The sequence below is a fragment of the Rousettus aegyptiacus genome, unplaced genomic scaffold (assembly GCF_014176215.1).
Source record: "Rousettus aegyptiacus isolate mRouAeg1 unplaced genomic scaffold, mRouAeg1.p scaffold_m13_p_4, whole genome shotgun sequence".
Taxonomy (NCBI): Eukaryota; Metazoa; Chordata; class Mammalia; order Chiroptera; family Pteropodidae; genus Rousettus; species Rousettus aegyptiacus.
Genome location: NW_023416307.1, coordinates 111746456 through 111774196, shown reverse-complemented (window position 1 = coordinate 111774196; position 27741 = coordinate 111746456). Strand labels below are relative to the sequence as shown.

At 37.2% G+C, this 27741-nt stretch overlaps 1 protein-coding gene and 1 long non-coding RNA gene across 31 annotated transcripts in view; one reads left to right on the top strand and one right to left on the bottom strand.

Annotated features, from left to right (window-relative positions):
* Positions 1-10828: 10828 nt before the first annotated feature.
* Positions 10829-12405, bottom strand: LOC107503372. Its single transcript, XR_001595218.2, has 3 exons — positions 12318-12405; positions 12094-12219; positions 10829-11844 (listed from the first exon to the last, which is right to left on the bottom strand). It is a non-coding gene; the product is annotated as an uncharacterized LOC107503372 (long non-coding RNA).
* Positions 12406-25112: 12707 nt separating this feature from the next.
* The window catches only part of LOC107503380 (sarcolemma associated protein), a 124604-nt gene continuing 121975 nt past the window's right edge, over positions 25113-27741 (top strand). For 29 of the 30 annotated variants that reach the window (XM_016131569.2, XM_016131570.2, XM_016131564.2 and 26 more), the window contains exons 1-2: positions 25113-25207; positions 25419-26725. In XM_016131569.2, coding sequence (XP_015987055.1) covers positions 26528-26725 — 198 coding nt within the window. In that variant the 5' untranslated portion in view covers positions 25113-25207; positions 25419-26527. Of the gene's footprint in view, positions 25208-25280; positions 25300-25418; positions 26726-27741 lie in introns of those variants that run through there. The other variant, XM_016131545.2, reaches the window with a different exon arrangement.

Here is a 27741-nt window from a genome sequence, read left to right as displayed (position 1 = left end):
TCATATGCAAATGGTGACAGTTTTACTTCTTTCTTTCTAATTTGGATGTCTTTTATTTCTTTTTCTTGTCTGTTGTGGTTAAGATTTCCAATACTAAGCTGAATAAAAGTGGTAAAAGTGGGCATCCTTGTCTTGTTTCTAATCTTAGAGAAAAAAATTTTAGTTTTTCACCATTGAGTATGATGTTAGCTATGTGTGAGTTTATCATGTATGGCCTTTATTATGTTGAGATAGGTTTCTTCTATACTCAGTTTCTTAAGAGTTTTTATCATATATAAACTTTAAATTTTGTCAAATGTATTTTCTTAATTTATTGATATGATCATATGATTTTTATGTGTCATATTGTTTATTTGGTATATCACATTAACTGGTTTGCAGATATTGAATCATCCTTGCTCCCTGGAATAGATCACACTTGATCATGGTGTATAATCAATCCTTTTAATGTGTTGTTGAATTTGATTTGCTAATATTTTGTTGAGAATTTTTTCACCTATGTTCATTAGGGATATTGGCCTATAATTTGCTTTTTTAAATAGTGTGTTTGTCTGGTTTTAGCATGAAGGTAATGTTGGCCTCGTAGAAAGAGTTTGGAAGCATTCTTTCTGTTTCAATTCTTTGGAAAAGTTCAAGAGGGAATTTTTATTTAATGGGTACCAAGTTTCAGTTTAGGATGATGAAAATGTTCTAGATATGGAGAGCAGTGATGACTGCATAGAAATGTGAATAGACAATGTCACTGACCTGTATGCTTAAAAATGATTAAATGGTAAATTTTAAGTCATGGATATTTTACCACAATAAAAATTTTTGGCTTCAGGCACATAAGTCCACTGAAAATTATTTTTAAGAACCAGGCTCACTGATTTAAAGGATTTTTTTCAAACATTATGTGTACTTTGGGGTTTCATTCATTCATTTTCGAATATGTGTTTTGAATTTTATTCACAGATATTCATTGACAATTTGCTGAGGTTACAAAAATGAGCAAAACAGACATAGTTTCAGCAATAGCAGAGCTTATAGTTTATTGGGGGAAACAGGTAAAAAGAAAATACACTAAGCAAATAACTTAGATAATGATGAATTATGATAAGTGTGAAGAAGTAAACATTGTGAAAATGCAAATTAATGGGAGTGGGAAAGACTTACTTTAGATCGATATGATAGATGGTATATTAGTCTGCTAGGGCTGAGTGATATGATAAAAATAAACATTTGGGTTTTGTCCCAGATTCCTGATATAGAGCTCCTAAAACTCTTGGAGTCTTTGGAGTGATGAGTGTCTTTTGATACTAAGGAGATGAATGGTGGCTGGGAGTCCCTAGATAGCTTCATGATAGAGGTCAATTGCCAGAAAGACCAAGGCATGATTAGAGGGTTGCAACTTTTAGCCTTACTTCCTGATGTCCAGAAGAGAAGAGGGCTGAAAATTGAGTTTATCGCCAATTACCAATGATGTAATTAATCTTGCCTATGTAATGAAATCGTCATAAAACTCCCTGAAATTTGGGGTTTGGAAAGCTTCTGGGTCAATGAACACATGGAAATGCTGGGAGGGTGGCATGCCATGGAAGCTTCTCACCTGCTTCCTCATAATTTGCCCTACTCAACTTTTCCATTTGGCTGTTTCTGTGTTATATCTTTTTAATAAACTAATAATAGCAAGTAAAGTGTTTCCCTGAGTTTTGTGAGCTGTTCTAGCAAATTATCAAATCTGAGGAAAGAGTTGTGGGAATTCTTGATTTATAGCTGAGTGGTCAGAAGTATAGGTGGCAACCTGGGACTTGTGACTGATGTCTTAAGAAGGGGCAATCTTGTGGGACAGAGCCCTTTAACTTGTGGGATGTGGTACTAACTCCAGGTAGATGGTGTCAGAATTGAATTGAATTGAATTGAATTGAATTGAATTGAATTGAATTGAATTGTTCAACACTCAGTATTGGGAGAGCTGGAAAATTGGTTGTTGTAAGGAAAAAGTCCACATATTCAGTGTCAGAAGTATTGAGAATAAAAACAGTTCAGAGGCTGCCATAACAAACCCCACAGACTGGGTGGCTTAAGCAACAGAAATTTATTTTCTTGCAGTTCTGGAGGCTAAAAGTTCAAGATCAATGCGCCATCAGGAGTGGTTTCTGGTGAGGCCTCTCTTGCTGGCTTGTACACAACTGCCTTTTTGCTGTATTCTCATATGTCCTTTCCTCTGTGTGGCAGATACCCCTAAAGTGGAAAGGAGAGAGAGACAGAGAGACAGAGAGACAGAGAGACAGAGAGATCTGATGTTTCCTCCTCTTCTTATAAGATCACTAGTCCTATCAGATAGGACCCCACCCTTATAACTTTATTTAACCTCCTTAAAGGCTCTGTCTCCAAATACAGTCACATTGAATCAGGTTTTCTACTGTGAATTTTGAGGTGGGGGACATAATTCAGTCTATAACAGATGTGTGATCAAAAAAGGCCTTTGGGGTAAACCAAAAGAAGATCACTATACAAAGAAAAAACATGTACAGAGGTATAATGTACATTTGTTATACTGTTTGGAACTATGTGAAAGAAAAAATACAAATGGGATAAATGAAACTTATAAGATGTAGAGATAAATATAGATAAGTAATGGGTAGAATACGTGTTGGTTAAATGTAAATAGAAAAGAATTAAAGGACCAAGAGTAGTAGTCAAGAGGCATTAAATATACATGAGGCATCTAAGCACTAAATATTCATGACAAATTAAGTATATACAAGATACATAATGTCCAGGATACACTAAGTATACACGACCACTTGATATATGAGGTTTTACCCCAGCTACTCATTGGTAATAACTATTCTGATCCATGTGTCCTCTGCCCCAAACACATAAACACATTACCCAAATAAAGCCCATAGCTGTTTAGCTGGTTAATTTACAAGCTACAGCTATTGAGCAATTGATTCATCTCGATGTTTTTCTGGTAGAGTAAACATATGTCATTGGTTCAGAGTATCTTTTGTCTGTGGGCCGCCTTGCTTGAACCTCAGCTCTGGCCCATCAGCAGAGAAGGCTGATGCAGTTGAGAGATGTAGAATGGACAAACATATAACTCAGGATTTAAATAGTGTGATCCTTCTACCTCTCTGGCATCCTTTCTTAAAAATGTGTTAACTTACTCCATCTCTTTCCTCTTGCTTTGTGCTGTGTGTTTTAAGTTGATATAATAAGCTGTGTGATTTAGGCATTTTAATTTGGTCTGTGATCCTTTCTGTTCTGTAACCTTTGGGATAGCCTGTCTGATAGTATAATCAATGTTTACCATTGCATGAAGGTAATTGTCCATACAATGAAAGGCCTTAACATAGGAAAAGCTCAATATGTTCTAGAACTACACTGTCCAAATGATAGCCACCTGACACATGGGGCTACTTGAATTCAAATTCATTAAAATTAAACAAAAGTAAAAATTCATTTCTTCAATTGCTCTAGCCATATTTCAGGTGCTCAATGGCTACGTGCAGTTTTTTAGACACCAACAGACAACTGGACAGTGCAGAAGAATATTTTCATTATCAAAGAAAGTTCTATTGGGCCATGATATTTTAGAAACTGGAAGAAGCCAATATGACTAGAGGGTGATGTTGAGGAGCTTGGCAAGCGGTGTGTTTGGGGAGAAGGAGTTGTCAATATCATAAAGGGATTTTTTCTCTTTTCTCTTTCCTTATCTCTGTCAGACTTATTCAAGCTCCATCTCATTTACAAAGCTTTCCCCACCTGGCTCTGTCCTGACTGTACTCCTTATTCCCTCTCAATCAAAAAACTTAGAGTAGATACCGTATAATATAGAATTTACGTTTATATCGGTTAGGTCTCTTTTGGCTGTAAGCGACAGAAAATGCAACTCAAGTCAATTTATTAAACAATAAAAAGAAATGTAGTGATTGATGTAACTTAAAATTTTAGAGTATATATTCCTTTATTGAGGCTCCATCCAAAAGCTCTAGTAATATCATCAGGATTTGGTTGCTCTCTGTTTCTGGGTTCTGCCTTCCACCGAATTGGCTTTATCCTTGACCTCTACCTATGTGATTTCTGCCTTTCTCCTTCCCTACAAAGCTACAATTTCACTTCATCTCAGGTCCAAAGCCAATGGAAAAATAGAATTTCTTCCTAGAAATTTTCAAGCAATTCACCCTTTCTGTCTTGAATTGGTTATACCCATACCAGGACAAACATTGTAGTAAGTAGGATTCTGGATGCTGGCTAGTCAGATCTGATTCACATGCTCCACTCCCAGAACTAAGAGTAGAAATCTGTCTGAATCAGGTAGACACAGAATGAAGTAATTTTCCTAAAGGAAAATTAAGATAGGGTTATCAGAAGATGGGCACTGGAAGGCAAAAAGCAATCTATGACCACCATAATTCATGTAACCTTATGAACTGCTTCAACCATGTAGAAATTTCAGCTATCTTTATTTTTCTAAATCTAAGTTTGGTACTGGCTTCATCCACTTGGCTAATGTTAATGACTAACCTTCAGGTGCCTCTCCACTACCCAAAGCATATGTAGATCCTGGAAATTATGAAATTCAAATTGTGGAAAATTGAACCAAGAGCTTTGGCCTTGTTACACCATGATAGCTTAGAGATAATTCACCACCTTCTTTTTCTATATGAACATAAGTAGATTTACTGAGTGTATCTACTCTCTCTAGACCACTGGGATTTTTACTACAGATCCCAAGGCTAAATTGTTTAGTGTTGAGAGGCCAGGCATCCATATTCATCTTCTTCAGTAGTTTTGTATGTCCCAGGACAGAACTGTATAGCAGTGGTCCCCAATCTTTTTGGCACCAGGGATTGTTGCTCTTATGAGAATCTAATGCCTGATGATCTGAGGTGGAGCTGAGGCAGTGATGCTAGCACTGGGGAGCAGTTGCAAATACAGATGAAGCTTCCCTTGGTGGCCTGCTGCTCACCTCCAGCTGTGAGGCCCTGTTCCTAACAGGCCATGGACCACGGTTTGGGTACCCCTGATGCATGGGATCAAATCTCATGTCTCTACAAATCATATACTTATATACTCTCTTATAGTAATTGCTACAGTTTTACATGGGTAAGGTTTCTTTCCTCTAAGTTAAACTATTTGTTTCATAATTTGTACTTTTGTATGCCTCACTTTGCTGGGCATAGAAAATGCAATAAATACTTGATAGGCACAAAAAAGAAGACTACATTGTTTCTGCCTAAGTGAATTTATAACTGTCCAAGGAGGTACGACCAAGAAAAAGCCTAGATACAACCACAAATCAATGAAGAGTAAGAGAACCAGAAATGAGAAAAGGAAGCACAATAGGGGCTCTAAAAGCACAAGGTTAAATTTTCCTGGGAGCTCTGAAAAGGATACATAAATATAGACTCATTAAAGAATGCCCTTGGATTCTTAAGCTTCTTTAAGAGAGATAAGAGACTTTGGTTTTGTTTCTCTAATTTTTTGAATAAAGGATTTTAAAATCTAAAACAACAATGTTGGGGGTAGATGTAGAAATCTGGAATACAGTTTGTTCTTTCTTGATCCCTCTTGATTCAGATTTGGACTTTGTTTAAATTTTGTTTGTAAGAGATGTCATTTTATTAATTTAACATTTAATATCTATTAATGTAGGTTTAAACTGTATTATTAAATTGCATAGTAGTTATGCAACTAGTGATACAATTCTTTCATCTATTCTGCTCAGCTTTCGTGTCACATTAGGAGCCCTTGATGTAGTCTATAGCAACAAAGAGGTAAACCAGCAAACTACAGGTATCAAGCACCTGTTTCAGTATTTGTCCCTGCCTTTCACTCCCCCCAAACCCAGACCCAGCTTCCAGGCCCTGGAAAATGGTATAAAAAAGCCATGCTTAGGTTTATAATATCACAAGCTGGCAAATAATTTATCTGCTATTTCCCCCTTCCTCTTCCCAGGTACTTTTCAAATAGCATTGACTATGAAACTAGCTGGTCTGGTATAAGATATTGGTGAAGAGGAACACAGTGACTTAAAGAAAGCATCGGACATTAAGAAAAGCATTCTTTTTTATTACATAAAAAAACACTAAAAAGAAGAGAAATAAACATTAAATTATTTGATAGACACAGTTACATTTCATTTGTATATTGGTGATCAATAACTAATTAAAAATGAAATTCTATAATGCTATTTGTGTACTATTGAAAAGCACATACCAGAACAGCATTTATGTGAGAGGTCTTGCAAAAATAGTACTAATAGAGTCATACTAAATTACTGTATTTCAAATAACCCATTGCAGGACTGGATGAAGGAGTGAGGTCAAAGCTAGAAAGATTCAATACTGAGAAGGGGGAGCTAGTAAAGTTAGAAATGACAATTGTTTCTGCAGCCAGGAGTTCTCTATTTGTTCTGTGATGGTTAGTACATATCAGATTATAGTTGGAAAATGGTTTGCAGTGCTCTTTCCCTAAAGAGTCAGATTTAGTAGATGTAAGATGTGGGCTAAGAATTTGAATTTTTAACAAAGCTTTTAAGTTGTTCAGATGCAGGTGATCTGAGGGTTATACCTTGAAAAACACTACACAATCAGAGCAGTCACTGCTTCGTATTTTCTACACAGAGGTAGAGTACAGAAAGCTCTCTAATTGAGGAGAGTTGCTAGGGGGACTCATCCAGAAAGTTTGTTTAGAAAATGCACACCCTGTATATCTGTTTGAGGTTATATGGGGCTCCGGGGGGACACTGGTGTAGCCATTGGTTGAGGGATGCTTAAGAGTAGTGCACACAAATCACCAGGGAACTTGTTAAAATGCAGATTTTAATTCAGTGGGGTTGGCTGGGTGCTGAGAATTCTACATTTCTAATAAGCTCCCAGGTGATGCTGATGTCGTAGGTCCCAGGACCATGCTTTGAATTGTAGGGTTTTAATTGAAAGTAGGGTTATATAATGGAGTAAGTTATGGTAAGAAATTGCTTGAAAAATAAAAAACCAAAACATAAAATATAGCCAAGTTCTGAAGAAGACTTAATCTAAAGGTTAAGCATTAGAATCATGAAAGGGAGTATAGCTGGCAACTCAGACTGGCTAAGAATGAATCATCAAAGCTCTGGCTCCCAGCCTTTTATTTTTGCTCCATATGGAGAGGGAGTCATAGATAAGATGATGCATACAGCAAAAGTAGGGGTCAGACACAAGGTCACAGGCCAGGTCCTATCAGCCTATACCTGAAAAAGTCCAGCAGTTTTTTTTTTTTAAAGAAATTCATTGTTTTCTCTTATTAACAAACCCACCTCTCACAAACTAGGAAATGCAACTTTGCAATACAGGATGACTGATTATCAACACGGATACTTCAAAAACCAAGATCTTATTTTCCTCTGCTGAAAATCCTGGATGGTTCTTCATTTTTTAATGGACAAACTCAAACTTATGAGCTTGGAGTTTAATTTCCTCCACATTCTGCCCCATCCTTACATTTCCAACTCTATCTCTTATCAATATCCAGTTTTTCACACATTTATAGTACAGGTCATACCCATCAACAGGGTATTCCCCGCTGTAGGCCTCTGCTCTAGTGGTTCTTTGCAGAAATGCTCTTTTTCTAACATATTCTTCAAAGACTAATTTAAACATACTAACAATGATGATGCAACAACAATCTATATTTGTCTTGTCCATACTATTTGGTAGACAAAGAAAAACTATCAGAATCAATCCTCCCTCCAACTCTGAAAGGTAACGAGTATTACCATTATCCATTCATTCCTTCAGAAAATATTTATTGTATCCTTAACGTGTGTCAGGCACTATTCTAAGCACTAAAAAACTAAATAGACAAGTTCCTTCCTTCAACAGGCTTACATTCCAGTTTTAAGAGATAAATAATAAATAAATAAACATACAATATGTTAGTGAGAAGTGCTGTGAAAAAAATGAAGCAGAGTATGGGGGTACTGATAAAGGTAATGGTTTGAGTAAATACCTGAATGGAGACAACTGTCACCTTTGAGGACTGTTGGAGGCAGAGAAAAAAGAAAATGCAAAAGGCATGCTTGACATGTTTTGGCAAGGGGAGAGTGACTAAAGAAGAGGATGGCTGGAGTTGAGGTCAGGGAAGTGGGGGAGATGGGGCGACAGGAGGGTTTTATAAGTTAGTCTATGAATTTTGCCTTTTCTTCTAAGTTGTACGTAAAACCATGGTCCTTTTTAAAAGACTATTGTCTTAAAAATCAATCACAGGGGAACAAGGGCAAAATCAGGGAGACCTATTAGGAGGCTAATGCAAAAATCCAAGTGAGACCTGATGCAGGCTTGGCCCAAGGTAGAAACACTGGAGGTGGGGAGAAGTAGTCAGATTTTGGATCTATTTAGAAGGTTTAGGAGGTAGAATATGAGTGGCAGTGAGAGAACGAGAGGAGCTAAAGACAACTAAGTTTTTTGGCCTGTAGAGCTGGCAGGATGGAGTCGCTATTTGGTGCTATATAATAAAGAACTTGAGGTTTAAGGACGTTAAGTAACTCCTCTAAAGCCAACTGTCTAGTTGTCTGTTATAAGTTTATCTGGAAAGGGTAGTTTCTCATCTCTTTAAGAAAACAGGCTTTGTTAAGGTAAAGACAATGTTGAGGCTGGGGAGAGGTTGTGGAATTTTAAAATTTCCAAATGTCTTCTTCTCTTGGAGCATCCAGCAAAAGGACAGGGCTCAGGCTGAGATGGCTTTAAGATACCTGGGAGAGGAATTACTAAGCACTAAGACACTGGAAACGGCCATAAGAGTGCCGGGCTGTTTTACTGCAGAGAGTAGAGAAGACCTTTGAAGAGGGCTGTCTCTGGCCAGACAAAAGAGGATCAACAGCATAACTCCAATCTGATTTCCCAGGACCAGTCAAACCCTAGAGGTCTTGTACCGTTCACTGCAATGAGGGAAAAAATCCCAGAAATAACACTTGTCCACTTTAATGAGTGGGGGCTCTGAGTCATGTTTTATTTGAATGAATGAATGAATGAATGAATGAATAAAGAAATATAACAGGGATATTCACCATGGCATTGCTAATTAAGGAGACACTTTGGGAACAATCTAAACATTCAACAACGTGGGAATGGCTGATTAAATATGGTATTTATATGCGTCTTTTTATAAAGCTGGAACAGATCTATATTTATAGATGTGGAAAGGTGTCCACAATGTGTTGCAAAATGAAAGGCTCAGTTTATAGAACAGTATGTAGAATATGATTCTGTGTAAGTGAAACCAAGCGTATACATATACATATACAAATATATGCACGAAGAGATGGGTGGAAGCAAGTCCACCAAATGTTAACAGTGCTTATCTGTGGCTAGTAAGGTTTACGTAATTTAATTTATTTCCTTCTTTTCTGGATTAACTGAATTTTTTTTTTAAATAAGCATGTCTCAATTATGTAATCAGAAAAAACTATTACCTAAAATTTTACAATTTTCCCTTTAATTATGCTGTAAAACTGTTCTATCTAGAGCTAAATTTAAGATGTTTATTATAAATTTTGCACCTTAGAAAATTTTTGTTAAGCCTCTATTTTCAATTAAATGTTGAAAAAGTTAAGTACATTAAGTAGTGTATCTTTATGCTTACCACTAAGTACTCTGGAAAAAACACTCAGTTCCATTTACTCATTTTTAATATTACTTTCTTTGGACTTTCTTGCTAATGAAAATTAAGTGGTTACTTTTTAAAACCACAATTATTTCCACAAATAACACGATGTGAATTCCACTGACGCTAATTTTTTACTGAGGCAGAAATAGTTTTGAAACAACCACAAGAAAACATAATGTTTAGTGTCTGGGATTTTATTATGTTTATCACAATGACTCTTCTCAACTTGATTATAAAAGTATATGATCTGCAAGTTACTTTTTCTTGAGTACTTATAATGCGAATGCTATGGAAACTACACTGATGTATGTGACATTTCTAAGTACACAGCTCTTAGATAAGTAGATTAGGTCAAATCAGGTGAATTGGTTGCATTCCAATTCTTACAGAGTTACATTCCAGGCCATACTTAGGTGTTAGAAATAAAAATCACTATATTAGTTGAAAAACGATTTCGAAGAATTAGATGGCTATTAACAATGAAATGAAGAAGTGTATCATACCTATAAAATACTCAATAAAGAAATCAAAAACTCTGCCACACCTATTATACACCCAATAAAAGGAGAAGTTTTCTTTTATTTTTGTTTATAAAAGCAGGAAGAGGAAAAGGTGGTGGGGGGTGGGGAGAAGGAAGGAGGAAGTAGATGATCGTGAAACTGATACAAATTTACTGGAAAATAGGTAAAATAAACAGAAGCAAAATTTAATTTAAAAAAATTAGAACAGTGATATAGAAATGAGGCATAGACTTTAAGATATTAGAGGTGATGAAACAAGTAGATCTAAAAAGGAAACATTTTGGTGTGGGGGAATAGTTTTTAGACTCTGTTCTATCCTATTTCTATTCTAATTAGTCACCAGATTCTGCTGATGGTTGAATCTCCAGCAAAACTGGATGATATTAAAAAATGGTCTTCAAGTTACTCTCACTACCTGTACCTGGTTCTAAATCATTCCTTCAATCTCAGGTTCTTACTGTAAATTTTATTTCTAAATGGCTTTGCTGTTAGTAAAAGATAAATGTAAATCTCTAAATTTTATTTAGATTTTATTACATCCATGGAAGCATTTAGGTTTTAATAAAGATTGCTTACATGAAAAAGCCTTAAAAAACTTAAGCGTCCATCTTCAGCCTGACCTTGCTCCCTCTCAAGTTCCATACCAAATCAGTGTTTCTAGTTGCCCATTATACATGTTTATCTGAATGTTTCACAGATCATTTAAACTCACCTCTTCAAAACTTGCTCCTTTTTCTGGATCCCACATTTTCCCTTTTCCTCATACCTCAAATTCTAAAATTTATTCCTCCTAAAAGCCCTCCGAATCCATTTCCCCCTCTCTGTTTACACTGCTGAGGCCTTAGTTCAGTTACTAATCATTTTTCATTTGGACTTGTAGAAGTTTCTAAATGGTTTTTCTTCCTCCAATCCATCTTCCATTAGATTATCATTCTAAAATATACAATTGATCATGTCAGTTGCCTGCTTAAAAATTCTTTAGTAGCTCTTCATTGCCTTCAGGATTTAAAAAAAAACAGATAACAAGCATGGCATAAGGTACCTGGTGAGCTGATTTCTGTCTATTCTTCTAATCTCTTTCTACCTCATTCTTTAAACATACTGTACCCAGTCATGCTGAACTCATTGCTGTTTTTCAAACAAGCCATGGTCTCTGACTTCTGGCCTTGTGGTCAAGCTGTTCCTTCAGCCTGATATGACTTCCCTTTCTCTATCTTAAATCCACCTGCATGCTTATACTTACCTTTGAAGACTCAGTTCATGTCTCCTTTTTTCTGAAGACCTTTCTGACCTATTTAGGCATAGTTTCATATGGATATTTATTTTATATAATCTAATAGCATAGTGTTTTACTTATTGCTGCATAATAAATTATCCTAAAACTTAGTGGCTTAAAAGAGTAATAAACATTTATTATCTTGCATAGTTACTATGGGTCAGGAATATGTGAACTATTTAGCTAGGAAGTTCTGGCTAGGGGTTTATCATGAGGGTCAAATGAATGTCAGCTGAGGCTGTAGTTATCTAAAGGCTTGAATGAAGCTGGAAAAACTGCTTCCAATGGCTTGCTCACATGGCTGGCAAGTTGGTATTGCATGTTGGTAGAGGCCTTAGTTTCTCCGCTTACAAGCCTCTCCACAGAGCTGCTTAAGAGTCTTCATGAGGTGACTGCTGGCCTCCCACAATCCTAGAGACCAAAGTAGAAATTGTTAGTCCTTTACAACTTCCCCTTGAAGTCACACACTGTAACCTCCACCATACCTTACTGTTCACATAGATTAGTCTTAATTCATTGTAGGAGAAGACTACATAAGGACATGAATACAAAAAAGCAAGGATTGCTAGGAGCCACCTTGGAGACTAACTATGGCATACAGAGTAACAAAAATACATCATATCTCACTAGTCACTGGCTATAAAATAAGATCATACTTACTTTTAATGTTCTAATTATGATGGCATATGTACTCATGGCCCATTTCCGAGAAATAACAAATTCTTCTGTATTTCTGATGTTGCTCTTTTGTTCTCAGGAACAGTCCCTCCTGTTCTTCTGCCCCAACTTAGGGAAAAACATTTTCTTATCAAAATCATAATCTATCGAGGCAAAAAACCAAGAGACATCTTGTCAACAGCTTGAAGCATCTACATTTGCTTTACCTTAATTATTTCAGGCCTTCCCACTAGACAGACATAAGTGATTGGTTTTTATTTACATAACCTGAGACCACTTCGAGGTGTTTCCCAGGGCTAAGGAAGGGTTAGTACCAAAGGGAAATTGCTTTTAGATGACAGTGTTTCCAGCTGCTTAACTCAAGGTTAAAAAATAAAATCCTGGCTTCAGCTAGCCTGATTATATCACCTGCTGTAATTACTTCTTGGAAAGCATGTCTCCTCTTCATTAGAGAGCCTGGAGGTCAGAGAGTAAAAATAGGAACCGAAAGAGATATTATAGGAATAAATAGTTCCTGGAGATAAAAAAAAAAAAATAACGTCAAGCAGATTGTCATGTGAAAACTGGACTGCGGTGAAACAAAAAGAAATTTTTGGAGTCTACTACGTGGCAGTTACTTTCCCTATGGTAAGATAACTCAGACTTAACTTCTCTGATCTTTAGTTTCTTCACCTCACAGGGATGAGGATAAAATAAGAAAATATGTAATCAAACTTCAGCAGGCAGGCAGGTAGATAGGTTATGCTCCAGGTACAGCACTGGATACTGGGAATAAAGTGAACAGATAAAAATGAATCATTGTCTTCACTGAGATTCCAATCCGGAAGGGAAGGCAGGCATTAAACAAAGAACTAATTACAACTGTGATGAATGTTATAAAGAAGAAGACTAGGGTCTCACAAAAGAACTGACCTAATTTACGGTGGCAGGAAATGTGGCTTTGAGGTAGTGGCACCAACGGTGGAAGTCTGGGTAAGGGGAGAACATGTCAGGTTTCAGCTGGAGCATTCTAGGTTCCTGGAATATGCTCAATAAATGAGAGCTATTATTATTATTATTATTATTAATATTTAATAAGTATTTATTGAGTATCTATCATATATATTGTGCTACTATGCATATTGAGGGGACAATAAATGTGTAAACTTGAGCAGATAGCTTAACTTCTTTGAGCCTCAGTATGTTCATTTGTAAAATGGGGATAGTAACAGTATCTATCTCTTCAGCACTCTTGAAGAGTCAATGAGATAATGTATGTAAAATGTTTAACATAATACTTTGTATAGGGAAAAGATAATATGTGTTAGCAACATCATTGTTCATTAATTGGGACTGGCAATATAATTTGCAGGACCCAGTGCAAAAGGAAAATGCAGGGTCTCCTTTTAAAAAAATTATTAAAAATTTCAATAACACAATAGTAGAGCATTAAACCAAGTGTGGGGTCCCGTGTGACTGAGCAGTTAACACACTCATGAAGACAGCCCTGTCACTAATTATATCATATACATATGTATTTATATGTACATAGCTACCTATCCAAAAAGACTGAATTTTTCTGGGGGCAGATTTCAGAATTCAATCTGTTGAATTTAGTTTATAAGGATAAACATATTCGATATACCAATAGGTGATTGGTGCTCACATTTCTCTCAACATTTTATTATAAAAAAATTTTAAATAACAAAATTACAAAAATTTTGTATGAATACATGTTACATATTGCCTAGATTCTACAATTAACATTTTATTTAATATTTTTAATTTATTATATAATTTAATGTTTTGCAATATTTTATTTTATATCTATCAATCCTCAAACCATTCCTCAAACCATCAATCTATCTTGTTTTTGGTGCGTTTCAGAGTAAATTCTAGAGGTCACTATCACTAACTAAAGTCTAATTTGTTTAATTTTTTATTCCTTAGACATAAAATGGACATACGGAGTAATGCACAAATCTTAAGAGTAAATATGCTGAGTTTTGATGAATGCATATATCTCTGTAACCCAAACTTCTAGAACATTACCATTGCCCTAAAATATTTCTTCCTACTTCTTTCCAACCTCCCCCAGAGACAACTATTGTTCTGATTTTTGTGTGCGTGTACTTAATTTTTTCAAAGGTGGCTTTATATGTGCTTAACTTCAGTGTTTTCTTACATGGGTGCATAAAATGTTCTGCAGACTTTAAAAGAGGAAAGATAAGTCTAGGATACTGAGGTGCAATCAACAAATACTTGTTGAGTCAAAGAGTGAAACTAGGGAAGTCACTTGATTGCTTTTTAAAAAATATTTTCATTTTTTGGTAAAAGTGATACTATGTGTACTCCAGAAAAAAAATGTAAATGATATAAAAAATACAGAGAGGAAATTAAAAATCACTCATGATGGAGAGATAAACATTTTAAATATTTGGATAAAAATTTCTCATAGATATCTATTTATATATAAATAATGCCCTATGTATGAAATTTGATAAAAAATGGCAAACACATGTATAATCTGTTTCTATCACTTAGCAGTATGCTATAGATATTTTTCTCATCAGTAAATATAGAGTGGAATCATCACTTTTAATAGGCACACTGGATGGACGTACCATTCTTTAATTAACCAGTTACCTAACCATGAACATTTAAGATTGTTTCCAAATTCTAAATATTATCAGTAATACAGCAATTAACATCCTCGTACATATATCTTTCTCTGAAGTGTATAATTAGTTCCTTAGGATAAATTGTTAGAATTGAGATTACTGGGTTAAAACCTGAGTACATTTTACATGCTGATTTATGATATTAAAATGCCTTCCAAAAAGGAGGCACCAATTTACATCCACTGACTGGTTAAGTTTTAAATTCTTAAGACTAGAAAATGAGTGTTTGTTTTATCCTTCTTTTTCCTTTAGGATAGAAAAAGGGGAAACACATGAAAGGCTAATATGCCTACATTCAAACCAGCAAGCATGAATGTATATAAAAGTGCCCCTAAAAGTACTGCAAATCAATCCAGTTGAACTCAACTCAATAAACAATTATTAAGCACCTACTAAATGCAAAGATAAGGCTAGCTACTAGGAGCAGAAAGATGAGAAGCTATGAATTCAATATTTAGAACAGTCACACCCTAATAAGACAATTTCCTTGGCTACAGTGATTTATTTTCACTTAAGCCTACATAACACTTAAGCAATTTACTCCTAAAGGGGCGCTGACTTCTATATTAAATTTGGTAACACTCAAAAGACATAAATGAAAAGTCTTTTTCCCATCCTGTTCCCCAGATCCACACCCCTACATATTGTTCCCCTCTCCAGAGATTACCGCTGTTATTGATTTCCTGTATATCTTCCCAGAAAATGCTCTGCATATGTCTATATAGGCATGTGCTGAGCAGGCAAAAACAATTGTTCACTCATTGCTTACTCATTCAAGCAATTTTTAAAAATATAATAGTATTATATTTACACATGATTTTGCATTTTGCTCTTAAAATTATACCTCGGAGAGTGTTCCATATCCATTCTTAAAGAGTTGCTTCATTTATTTTCAGCTTGGAGATCGTTCCATAGCAACTCTTAGAAAGCTGCTTCATTCTTTTTTTTTTAATCATCAACACAATTTTCCATTGCATGAATGTATTTAACTAGTACTCTATTGACTGACCCCTATGTTGGTCTCAATATTTTGCTAATGTGATCCTGAAATGAATATCTTTCTAGATATTGAAATCATTTTTGGAATAAGAAATGGCTGTGAGAAGGTAGTAATGGTTGGCTTCAAATCAAGTTGGTAAGTACTTGGTAGAGACATTTATTGGGTTACAGATGAATATTAAAAGTAAATACATTCAATATATATGTTGTGTCTGAAATATGTTCCCCCAAAATGTTAAAACAAAAATAAAACCATAAAAGCCAGCAGGAAATCTCCACCCATTTAGACTCCTAGGGAGGAATAAATAGATAGCCCTTATCCAGTGTCTTCCCGGTCCACAGTGGAGTTTTGTCACATTAATAGTGAAAACTTATTGTAGAGTCCATGCCTTGGCACTAAGAACTTCCCCTAGAGAGTTTGAATCAAGCAATTCAGACATACAAATATTCATTTGTCATACAAATAATTCATCAAAAGGCCTTTGGACATGTAAGCAGAGAAACAGATTTCCTTTTGCCCTACCCATCGACTTTTTTTAAAACTTCATTTTGAAATAATTACACTTAGAAAAAAGTTTCAAGAATAGCACAGAGAGCTCCCACACACTATTTATTCAAATTCACTATTTTTTAACATTTGGCCACATTTTCTCTCTCTCTCTCTCTCTCTCTCTCATATTCACTATATAAAGGTTTTTTTTTTCCTCTGAATTATTTGAGTGTAGGTTGCATATGTAATGCCCCTTTACCCAGTAAGTCTTTTTTCCTAAAAACAAAGATATTTCATTGATTTGGGGTGGAGGGAGACTGACCTGGCTACTTCCAACTGTTCTTTTAGATAATCATGAACTTTAAGAACTAGAAAGAACCTAAAGGTGTCTGGTTCAACCTCTTTATTTTACATGCAGGAAACCCATAATTAGCAAATGAGTCAACCAAGGTCACATTGCCTGTATCTGGGAGGAGATCCTCTCTTCTGGCTCTTTCCACTCTATAAGCTGTTAGGGATCATCTGGTCCAAATTGTCCAATAAATTTTACAAATGAGAAAATCATGGCTCAGAGAAGGTTTATAATTTGTCTAAGTTTACATAGGAAGTTACTTGCTTGGATTCCATAGGCAGCTGTACTTTTTTGTTAAGGGGCTCAAGGAGAAAATTGATTTTCCTAAAAGCATAATCAGTTAGTAAGCTAAGTGGATATTTACTGTTTTTGCCTGCCCTGCAATTCTCCTCCCTCCTCTGGCAAGAACTTTAGGATACCATCCCCCTTCCATTCAATAAAGAGTTAGTGGGACTGTCCTTCAAAGTGCCCCACCTTTCTGGCCATGAAATTGGCACCTAACCCAGCGTGGGTTAATGATCTTTGAGGCATTTGAATCTTGAGGAGGACTCAAGGAATGAAAATGGGTGAGCTGATTTCTCCTAAAGGTGGTGCCCTGAAGAGGCTGCTTATTGGCTTTTGTTGCTCACCAGCTCTTCTTTCCGTCCCACCTAAGACTTCCTTCTTCAGCATTTATTTTCATTCTCCAAGCTACCCCCATACCTTTCCAATAATTTCCATAGGCTTAGGTTAGCCAGGGTTAGAATCTATTCTTTGCAAAAACAGGACCGTAACTAATAACAGCAGACTAGAAAAAAATTCTGCTTTCGGAAACACTTGCCTAAGCAGAACTGTGACTTGGGTTGCATAGAAAAAAGTTGGGCCTGGGTACACCCTTTCTCAAAGCTTACCATGAAAATGTTTTTTAAGCTCATCTTTCTGCTGTTTAGTTTAACTAATAACACTCCACTTTCACACTCCCAGAAGTGACTGTTCCTGGAAAACCAGAAAACTTTCTGTAAGCTGTAGCTCTTAGAAATGTCACCACTATGTGACAGTGGTTATTTTAACTCCATTGCCCCCAGACTGCTCCATCTGGACAGTTGGAGTGGTGAAATACAATCTGATTCAAGCTCAAATTCCCAGAGTGGGCTCCCTGCCTGATTGACTCTAGGGCCTGCTGCCAGCAGGAAGTGAAGACACTACTCATTGTCTTTCCTGACAATCTGTTCCTGACCTCCTAAGAAGACTTTTGGAAGGAACTCACACGTATGCAAGAACACATTAATGTCTCCAGAATGGCATTCAGACAGTGTAGTCTGAATCTGTATCCAGGAAAAAAATCTCCATAAAAGCACAGTCATCTGCAAAGAGGTTTCCAAGTTCATGTTGAAAACAGCTTTTTCCTTCTTAAAAAAAAAGTTATTTTAATATGATTTAAAATAATATAATTATATATAATTGTTATATAATTTAGCATTAAAAATATTATTACACAGAAGTTTAGCTTCTCATTAGCCACTCAAGAACCAAATCTTTGCATAGCGAAAGATCCAATCATTTAATAAATTTTTGTGCCTACTATGTGCCAGGTACTGTGCTAGGTGCTAGAGAAACAATAGAAAGCAAAATCAGATAGGGAGAGTCCAGGTGGGTACTAATCGGGGCTATCTCTTTGTAAATTATATTATGTCTAACCACTATATTGTGCACTTGAAACTAATATTAAATAGTATTGAATATTGACTCCAGTTGAAATTTTTTTTTTTAATTTTTACATTGTAAACTCTTACAATGCTTACTGTCCAGAGGGAAAACAAACAGTAATAAAGATGTTATCCTAGTACTCCATTACAAATTGTTACCAGTGCTATGAATAAGAAGAGTAAACTACTTTCCTCAAAACAAGTAGTTTCCATAATTCCAAGTGAATTTCTTTAAAGGACTATAGGGTAATTCTTCCTCCTACTCCATTAATCTTAAATAGTCTGTAAATGTACATGCACAGCCCTGGTCAAAGAAACCATAGATGATCTAGTGCCCTTTCAGAGTGAAACCTTGGGATTCTGCCTTTATTTTCTCATTGTGTCAATCTTTAATGTTTTCAAAGCCAAATAAATAAAGAGGAAAATAAATCACTCAGACAAAATATCCTAAAGTATAAAAGACTATCATTTCAAAGGCAAATACAAATGGGGAGACATACTTATTTTCTATTGCTGCTATAACAAATTACCACAAATTTAGTGGTGTAAAACAACACAAATTTGTTATCTTAAAATTTTATAAGTCGGAAGTCTGACTGGTTCTCAATAGGCTAAAATCAAGGTGTTGGAAGGACTGAGTTCCTTCCTGGAGGCTCTGAGAGAGCATTAGTTTTCTTGCATTTTTCCAGCTTCTAAAGGCTTCCTTCATTCCTTGGTTTTTGGCCCCCTTCCTCCATCTTCAAAGCCAACAATGGTTGAGTCCTCACCATCGCATCTCTCTGACCTGCTTTCTGCCTCTCTCCTGCACTTTTAAAGACTCCTGTGATTAAAAGTAGCTCCACCCAGATAATTCAAGATAATCGCCCAGCTCAAGTTCTGTACCCTTAATCATACCTGCAGAGTCTCCTTTGCTATGTTAACATAACATATTCATTAGTTCTAGAGATTAGAACATGGACATCTTTGAGTGGTCATTACTCTGCCAACCACAGAAGGCATGGAAAATGTTCTTGTTAAGGGTGAAAAAAAATAGAGACACTTTATTCTGCGTGGTCAAAGCAATAGGAACAAGATGATGTCATTTTTCTCTATAGCACCAAACTGCTTACGATGGTTATCTCTGGGCAGTGGAACTGTGGGCAATTTTTTTTTATGCTTTTCTGTTTTCCAAGTTTTCTACATTAAAAATAAAATACTTAAAAATAACCCAAACATATTTTGTGGTTATTTAGGAGAATGTCTATACTATTAGGAAATGCACCCTGATCTATTTTAGAGCAAAATGTCATCATGTCCACAATTTACTGTTAAAAAGTTCAGAAAACACATACATAGAAAGATAAGGCAAATATGGCCAAATGGTAGCAACTTTGAATCAAGGAGTATATATGTATGTTTATTGTAATTTTATTTCAATTTTCTTGTACATTTGAATTTTTTATAATAAAAAGTTAAAATAAAATGCAAAATTTTAATGGACAGATTTTATATTTTATATTATTCTCATTATCATTTTCAAAAATAACTTCAGCATCTAAGCTAGAGGGGATGATAAGTTCAAAACCAAGGCAGATTTTCCTCTGTGACCATCTTTGCCGTTGATATCAAATTATATAATTAGATCCCAGGAAATGAGGAGATGGACCTGTCTGATTTCACTTCTAAAATTCTCATTTCTGTAGGGATGCTTCGCCATTGTCAAGATCCCACTAATTTCTCCGATAGCATTTCATGTGTCATGCTTGTCAACATGCTAGACCTGTACAGAGGAGACTGGATTCTCAAAGCACTATGCCCAGAGCAGTATCAGCTTCATAATTTGAGGGGTCCAGAGCAAAATGAAAATGAGGGCTACTTTGTTAAAAAATTATTAAGAATTTCAAGACAACAGAGTCCTTCCAAGTGCAGATTCAATCCAAGGTCACATGCCCATAGAATCAGCCCTACACAAAACAAAGCCCAGCAGACTCCATAAACGGTTTCCTCCCACCAAGTTTTGTATGCTGGGCGTAATCAGTGGACATGAGGGTGGAGGAGGAGCAGCCGTTCTAGATTCATTTAACTGTGTACATCTTCTTCACTCCATTTCAACCTGTCTTCTTAGGAATACTTAAGACCAAAGATCCCTGAGAAATCTACCATTTCTCCAAAATATAACCATTTGGCGATATGCTGTTGACCATTGTCAATGACAGTGTTATATAGTAGCAGCAACAATGTATTTATCAAAAACAAAAGCTCTAATGGAGCTTATTAAAAGAAAATAATTATACTAAAAAAATGATGATTTAAAAAGTCATAGTTTTCCCAGAACAAAGAATATACTTTAATATTTTTAAAATCACTAGATGCAAAAAACCACTACATATAAACAGTCTCTGATATTTTAATTACCTAAGTTATTTAAAAACCAACCCAAATATATCAATGGAAATTCAGAAAGAAAATGCTTCATGTGTCTTTCTGACCCATTCCTTTTATTCTTAAGCATTTGTTACATTCCAAGTAACATTCTTAAATTGATTATAAAAGCAAGAGAACACTTTCAGTAATCAAAAGAGGACTTTTACAAGAGTACCAAGAATATAATTTCTTCTCTTCTTCTTCCCTCTCCCTGCAATGCAGGCTGCTATTGATATAAAGTACTTATCATTTTTAGGAATAAGTCTCCTACTGTTGACTTTTCCATTTCTAATAAATAATATGGTATTTTTTAAAAGGGGATGCCTTTCATGGATTAGAAAAACATTTGGAAGGATATAGCAAAAAATTGTTAACACTGATTAGCTCTAGACTGAGGATTTGTAATGAAGCTAGAGAGGACTTTTACTTTCCTTACTCTGCTAATTTGAATATATTCGATGAATATGTATTCATTTTATCAATTTGAAAAAAATTAGTAGAGATTTTTCTAAAAAAAAACAAAAAACACCAGTACGTATGTACTTTAGATCTAGACTAGTATGGTGATGGTGATTTAGGATCAGTTACTTAATCTCTCTGGTCTCAGTTTCCCTACTTATAAAATGGGGTTAATACCACAAAGAGATATCATGAGAAAAACACCATACCACATGACAAATACACTTTCAATAAAGGTTCCTTCTGTGAGCCTCAGATTCTTTGCCTATGAAATGAGGGAGATAGATTAGTCGTCTGTCATCCTCTTGCAAGTTAATATTCTAATACCTTCATTTTATATTCACAGAAAAAGTTTACTAAATGAAAGATAAATGTCTTTACTTGTCTTCAGGTAATTATTTTTCTTTTATTTCCTGTAGAATGAGGAAGCCCAAAACAGATGAGCAGTACCTCTGGAATGTTTGGGCCACCCCACCCTCAGCACCTGGGAAATGACGGGGAATTTCCACTCATTAGAATATCTCTAATGAGGAGAGACTTCCTTATTGGGAAGAGGATCAAATTTTAGTTTTAATAAGCCACTGCGTGCCATTAAAAATATTATATACTTTCTATTTTAATTTTGACTACTCCAGGCCTCTTTAACTAGTATGCTTACCTTTATTTGCAATCCAGATACTCTGCTTAAGCAGTTATGCAAGTGTTCCATAATTCATTACATCATATGTCATTGGTTAAAGTCCAATTAGATCATTATCACTTAGGGAGGGTTGCATATTAAATGAGTTTACAGAATTGTTTCCTACACAACTAAAATGCTAATATTTGCCTATCTTTCATGGTACCAGGGTAACAATTTTACAATTCCTTATTTGCTTTTCCAAGATTGAAAAGTATCATGGTTCATAGCAGTGGTAATAATTATCAGTCTATTAAAAAGATAAAACTAAAAAAAGGGAGAGATAGTTATAACATTAAGAAATATTACCATTCCAAATTTCTCGAAACATGATATAGTTTTTATTTGATTAAAATATTGTGTGGTGACAGAATCATAGAGAAAAACACCCACATGACTTAGAATTCTAAATATCTCATGTATGAGATGTCTTAATTTGTGCCTACCAAATATCAGTGGGTGAAGAACGCCTTCGATGCCATTTGGCATTTAGTTTGTTAAAATGCTTTTTCTTTCCAGGTTATAGCGATCCCAGATTTTCTTGCAGAAAAAAAGGCCTATTCTGTTTGTTTAATATTAATTTTTAAAGGCATTTTAATAGAACTGAACAGAAGGAGACATTTTGTTTTCACATTTATGAACAAGTTTCTCTATATACGAATTAGGGATAACATAACTTGTTCCTTACTGTATGTGGAAGGCTAGGGGAATTCTAATTATCAGTAATAATTGAAACTAACAGTCTCTGAATAGCTACTATTTTCTAGGCATTATTGTAGGTATTTTGCCTTGTATTATCTTATTTAACCCTAACAACACTCTGTGAAGCATTATCCACTTTTTTCAGACGAAGAATATATAAGACTTACATAAACTAAATAATTTACCATCTACAGTGCTGGTAAATGGTGATGCAATGTCTGATTCTGAAACCTTGATTTTCATTACTCTATTTTGATCTTATAGGAGAAAAGTGGAAATGTTCTGAATTCCACTGGATAGCCCCCAAGTCCTTCAGCAATTGAAACCACACTTTTCCGCCCCTCTCCTTGATCCCTGACCTCCATGATCCAGTAATACAGACCTACTCATAATTCCCTTAAGGTCCTGTTGTCTCAAATTACTGGATCTTTGTTTTCTTGGCCTAAAAATTTTATTAGCACAGTACTACCAATCTAGCCGGCCTACTTCTACTCATTTTTCAAGTCTCAGTTCCAGGAGTCCCCAACCCCTGGTCTACGGACTGGTACCAATCTGTGGCCTGTTAGGAACTGGGCTGCACAGTAGGAAGTGAGCGGCTACCAAGCAAGTGAAGCTTCCTTTGTATTTTGCAGCTGTTCCCCAGCGCTAGCCACCACCACCTCAACTCTACCTCAGATCATTAGGCATTAGAGTCTCATAGAGCACCCGTCCCTGGTGACCGAAAGGTTGAGGACTGCTGGTAAATTTTTCTACTATGCTCCTATTACCCTTGATATTATTACTGCAAGGATCTTACTGTGTTGTCATCTAAACTGTGAGCAATTTGAGGGAGTCCTTTTTTTTATTCTTTTATTTCCAGGGCCTTTCAAAGTATCTGTTTCACAGTAGCCATTCAATTAAATATAGAATGAATAATTGAAAGAATGCATAAATAACATAAATTGATATACAGAACTCATTAGGGGTTTGCGGAGGGACTTACATTATTTGATTTCACGTAAGCCTAAAAGTTACCAGAAATGAAAGCTTGTCATCCTCTTATATAAAAAGTTTTTAACATATTATTTTTCTCTAGAATGAAGTATATTGAACACAGTAGTAGTTCAATACATATTTGCTGAATTAGTGACGTTTTAGAAAAGTATACTAGTTCTTTATAATCTAATGCATATTCTTCTCTCCAGACTCATTTTGTGCCACTCCTGCTTTATCCTATTATAATAATAATAGTATGTAATTTTCATTCACGTATCAAATATTTATTGAGTATTATTATGTGCTAGGCATATTGGTGCAGTGTTTCAAATAGCCTTGTTCCTTTTCTTGCTATTCCCTATTCCTGGAAATTTTGAAGCCATTCAGCAAATTTCACATTTATTGTGGTTTTCTTACCTTCCTTCATTCAGTTGTTACCTCCCCTAGAAGGTGGTCCCTGACCTCTTTAGTACCCAGTGCTTGCCTCCATCTTTAACCCTGATTACATCAAAGTGACATTATCTGTATCTATTTTTCATCTTCCTACCCAATTTCTACAATATTCAAGCATGCTCTCAGAGAGCAGGGATTGAGGTTTTGTTCACCTGTGTATTCCCAGGGCTCAGTACAGAGTTTAGGACTGGGCTACAACTTACATACATATTGAAAGGAATGATAATTACTCTTTACTGAGCAACAGATTACCACCTTAATTCTCACAATAACAGGAGAGTTACTAGACTTGAAAAGGTTTAGAAATTTGCCCAACTCTCACACAGCTGTGGTCAGTTGTCAAAGGAATCTGATGAAACCACCATTGGTCCTAAATGAGTAAGACTCCTCAGCATCTTAAACTTTTTAGATTTTGCAGTCTTTTCTTCTTTAGACCAATGACTCCTCATCTACTTTAATATTATGAGCGTAAGCAATACTCCCTTTTTTCATTTTGGAAATCGTTGGCCCTCTCTCTAGAAGAAACGTTGTTTCAAACTTTCTTAAGCCACACTCTTTCCGGGGCAGAATCTGCTTTGGATCCCTGGGAGACACAATAAACACAATGAGATAACTGGTCATTCAAAATGGGACGCCGGACCTAAAAAAGTTTTTCTCTGGGGAGGATACAAAGATACACATCGAAGACTCCAGCAGGGGGTTGACAGACCTTCACATCGTAGATGCACAAATCCGAGGACTTATGGGAATTCGGTTGCTCACACCTAAGGCAGCTGTGGAGAAACAGTTGCCCATAGCTAAGATGGCTGCGAATAACGTCTCCTTTGGATGGGTTCATTCTCCTTGCTCGTTGGTATTTTCAACGACTGCTGTAGCGAAAAAAATTTGGCAAAAGTTGTGTCTTATGACCAAAGTGATAAAATAGGAAGTTAGCACATTTTGTTTACAAAATTTCAGAGAGTGAAATTCTTTCTTGCCCTTAACCAAAATGGCCGTAAAGGTTGTCCCATGGTTTGAAGCGTCCGGCCCTTAACTAAGATGGCTCCTGGAGGCCAGTTAAAAATTAGCTTGCCCTCTTTTTGCCCCTGACCATCATGGCTGCCTCAGCGTCCGTCACGTGACTTCCCTGGACTACGGCGCGGGAGAGGGGGTAGGAGGGCCCTTGAAGGGTGCGCGTTCCCGTGGCGGTGCACCGGGTAGGTTTCAGTCAGAGTCACTATGGCGGCCGGCGCTGGCAAGGTAAGCTGAGGCGGCGGTGACGGCGGCGGCAAGGGAAGCTGGACCTGTCGTGGCGTCCGAGCTTCAAATCTCCGCAGCCCGTACGCGGAGAGGTCGGCCGAGGTTGCAGTTTGTCGTAGGGATTGGCGGGGGGGCGGGTTGAGGAGGGCGAGAGCTGAGGCGGGCGGGCACCGGCGCCTGACGGCCGTTTGTTTTGATGTTTCCCTACCAGGTCGGAAAGTTTTCTGCCTCGTCTGGTACAGCCTGAGCGTGTCCCACCCGCCAAGAGTGGTGGAGGCTGCGGCGGACTCAGCTCGGGGCCTCCAGGCCTCTTCCCCAACCTCCGGGCCAGCCTCCCTCCCCCACCTCCTCGTCCGCCCCGAGCTGCGGCTGCCGTCCCTGAGATGCGACCCTCGGTGGGGCGACCCTAAGAGAAGGCGCCCAGTGTGTTCAGAAGCAGACAGGAGCCCAGGCGGCCAGGGACCAACTTCTTACGCGAGGAGACCCCCCAAGCTTCCGTGGGGTCGCGCCTCGCTCAGTCTGCACCGATCTGCGGAGCCGGATCTCCGCCTTGGTCGTGGGGACACCAGCCAGGTGCCCGGGAGTTCACACGCGGCCGCTGCCCGCGCCCCCACTGGTCTCTGCTCCTAGTGCCAAGGACCCCATCCACCCCCGCTCCAGCTCGTGTGGGCCGGGGTCCCCGTGCCACCTCCTGGCGGCCTGCGCGCATCAGGGGTCAATGCAGACAGTACCACTGGCCATTTAGTGCCCCTCGCTGCCCCTCTTTCTCTTCCTCTTCTGAAGCCCTCGAGGACGGGAGGTAGCTGCCCAGAGGTGCTGGGCAACACCTTCCTTTGCCCCAAGGACCTTTCTGGCCGCATCGAACCGACCCTTCCTTCATGCTGCAGTGCTGCAACATTTCCGCCACCGAGGGGGAAAAGCGGCCGCGATCCCAAACAAAACACAAGAATTGGTGTGTGACTCATCTGCTTGGATACCTCCAGTCCTCAAACTGTCTTCCAGGAGTTTTCTTGGCCGAAGCTGTCCGATGTTTGAGTCTTTTCTTCCCAAGGAAGAAGATGGACTGAAAGCTGTCAGTTGGGGACTTACTGTGATCTGGGCGCTAGTGAGTTTTAAAGGAGGTGATGGGGCTTGCGCTGGCTTGTCTTCCCACTCAAGTGAAGAGTTGTTGATGTTCACTGGTTATGCTTAGACAATGCGCATTTTGTTTTAATTTAAAATTTTGGGGGGGATAGGGGCATAGGCTTGTAAAGGGCAGTCCGGATCTGGTGGAACTCCTCTTTGTCCCTTGGTAGGAGAGACACCCCCAGTCTGTCCTCGATGCCGTCAGCCTTGGCCATCTTCACTTGCCGCCCGAACTCACACCCGTTTCAGGAGCGTCATGTCTACCTGGACGAACCCATTAAAATTGGCCGTTCCGTGGCCCGCTGTCGACCCGCGCAGAATAATGCTACCTTTGATTGCAAGGTGCTGTCAAGAAACCATGCTCTCGTCTGGTTTGATCACAAGACAGGCAAGGTAATGTCACCACATTGTCTAATAATTATTACTTTTTGTTTCCCTTCGTCCTTTCGGCATAATGTATGCGGGGTCCCAGGGTTTGTACTCAGAGGAGGCTTTCATGAGGGCCACGGAATCAACTTTTTTGTGTGTCTGGTTCTCGTGGAAATTTAATTGAGGTGGTTGAATGGAAAACAGAGAAGGTATTGTAATTAAATGCCTCGGGAGGGTGATGGCATCTTGATAACATGGTCATTCCCAGTGAAATCCCAAACCCTAATTCATTTAGGAAAACCAGATAGTGAAACTTGGCTTCTTTCAGTCTTTTTAGAAAGGTGAATTTGCAGTTCAGTGCTTGATTGAGCAAGCAGCGGTTCCCAAAGCAATGCAGGGAATCCGGGCCCATTATTAACACTGGAGCTTAAGTGTCTCAGTGGTGAGATGTAGTTAACACATTGCTTTTAGTTGAGTTCAGATCAGGGCCTGTGTCTGGTAAGGATAATCATTTGTGTAAAGTTAGTTTTTGAAAGATTTGATGCATATATACCTATGAAGGAGTAATTTGTAATTATCAAAGCTAATTTAATTAGGCATGAACAACTACATTGTCAGTTTTGCTTGCAAGTTGAGTGAACATATACCTTTTGCTTTTGGAAATCACTTTTTTGATGTTCCCTGTAGCACTTACTAAAATATTTAATGCACACTTAGGTGATATTTAAAAATCAGTGTTAGGAAATTAATTTATTTTCTGAAATTATATTCAGTCCTATTAATTATTGCATTACCTAGATGCAAGTGTGACCATTTTAGCATTTTTATGCTGGTACCCTAATTTACTATACATATGAGTGCTTATATTTAAGAATACAAGGAAAAAATTAAAGTAGGACTCTTTCAGTTTTTAAAACTTTATGTAATAGTGTGAAGAATATACTAAAGAGTTTATATTTGCGCTTAAATCTTGAATTTTAGTTGAGCTACTGAATCATTTCTAATTTAGAGTAAGTTATGTAAATCTAATAAGAATATCT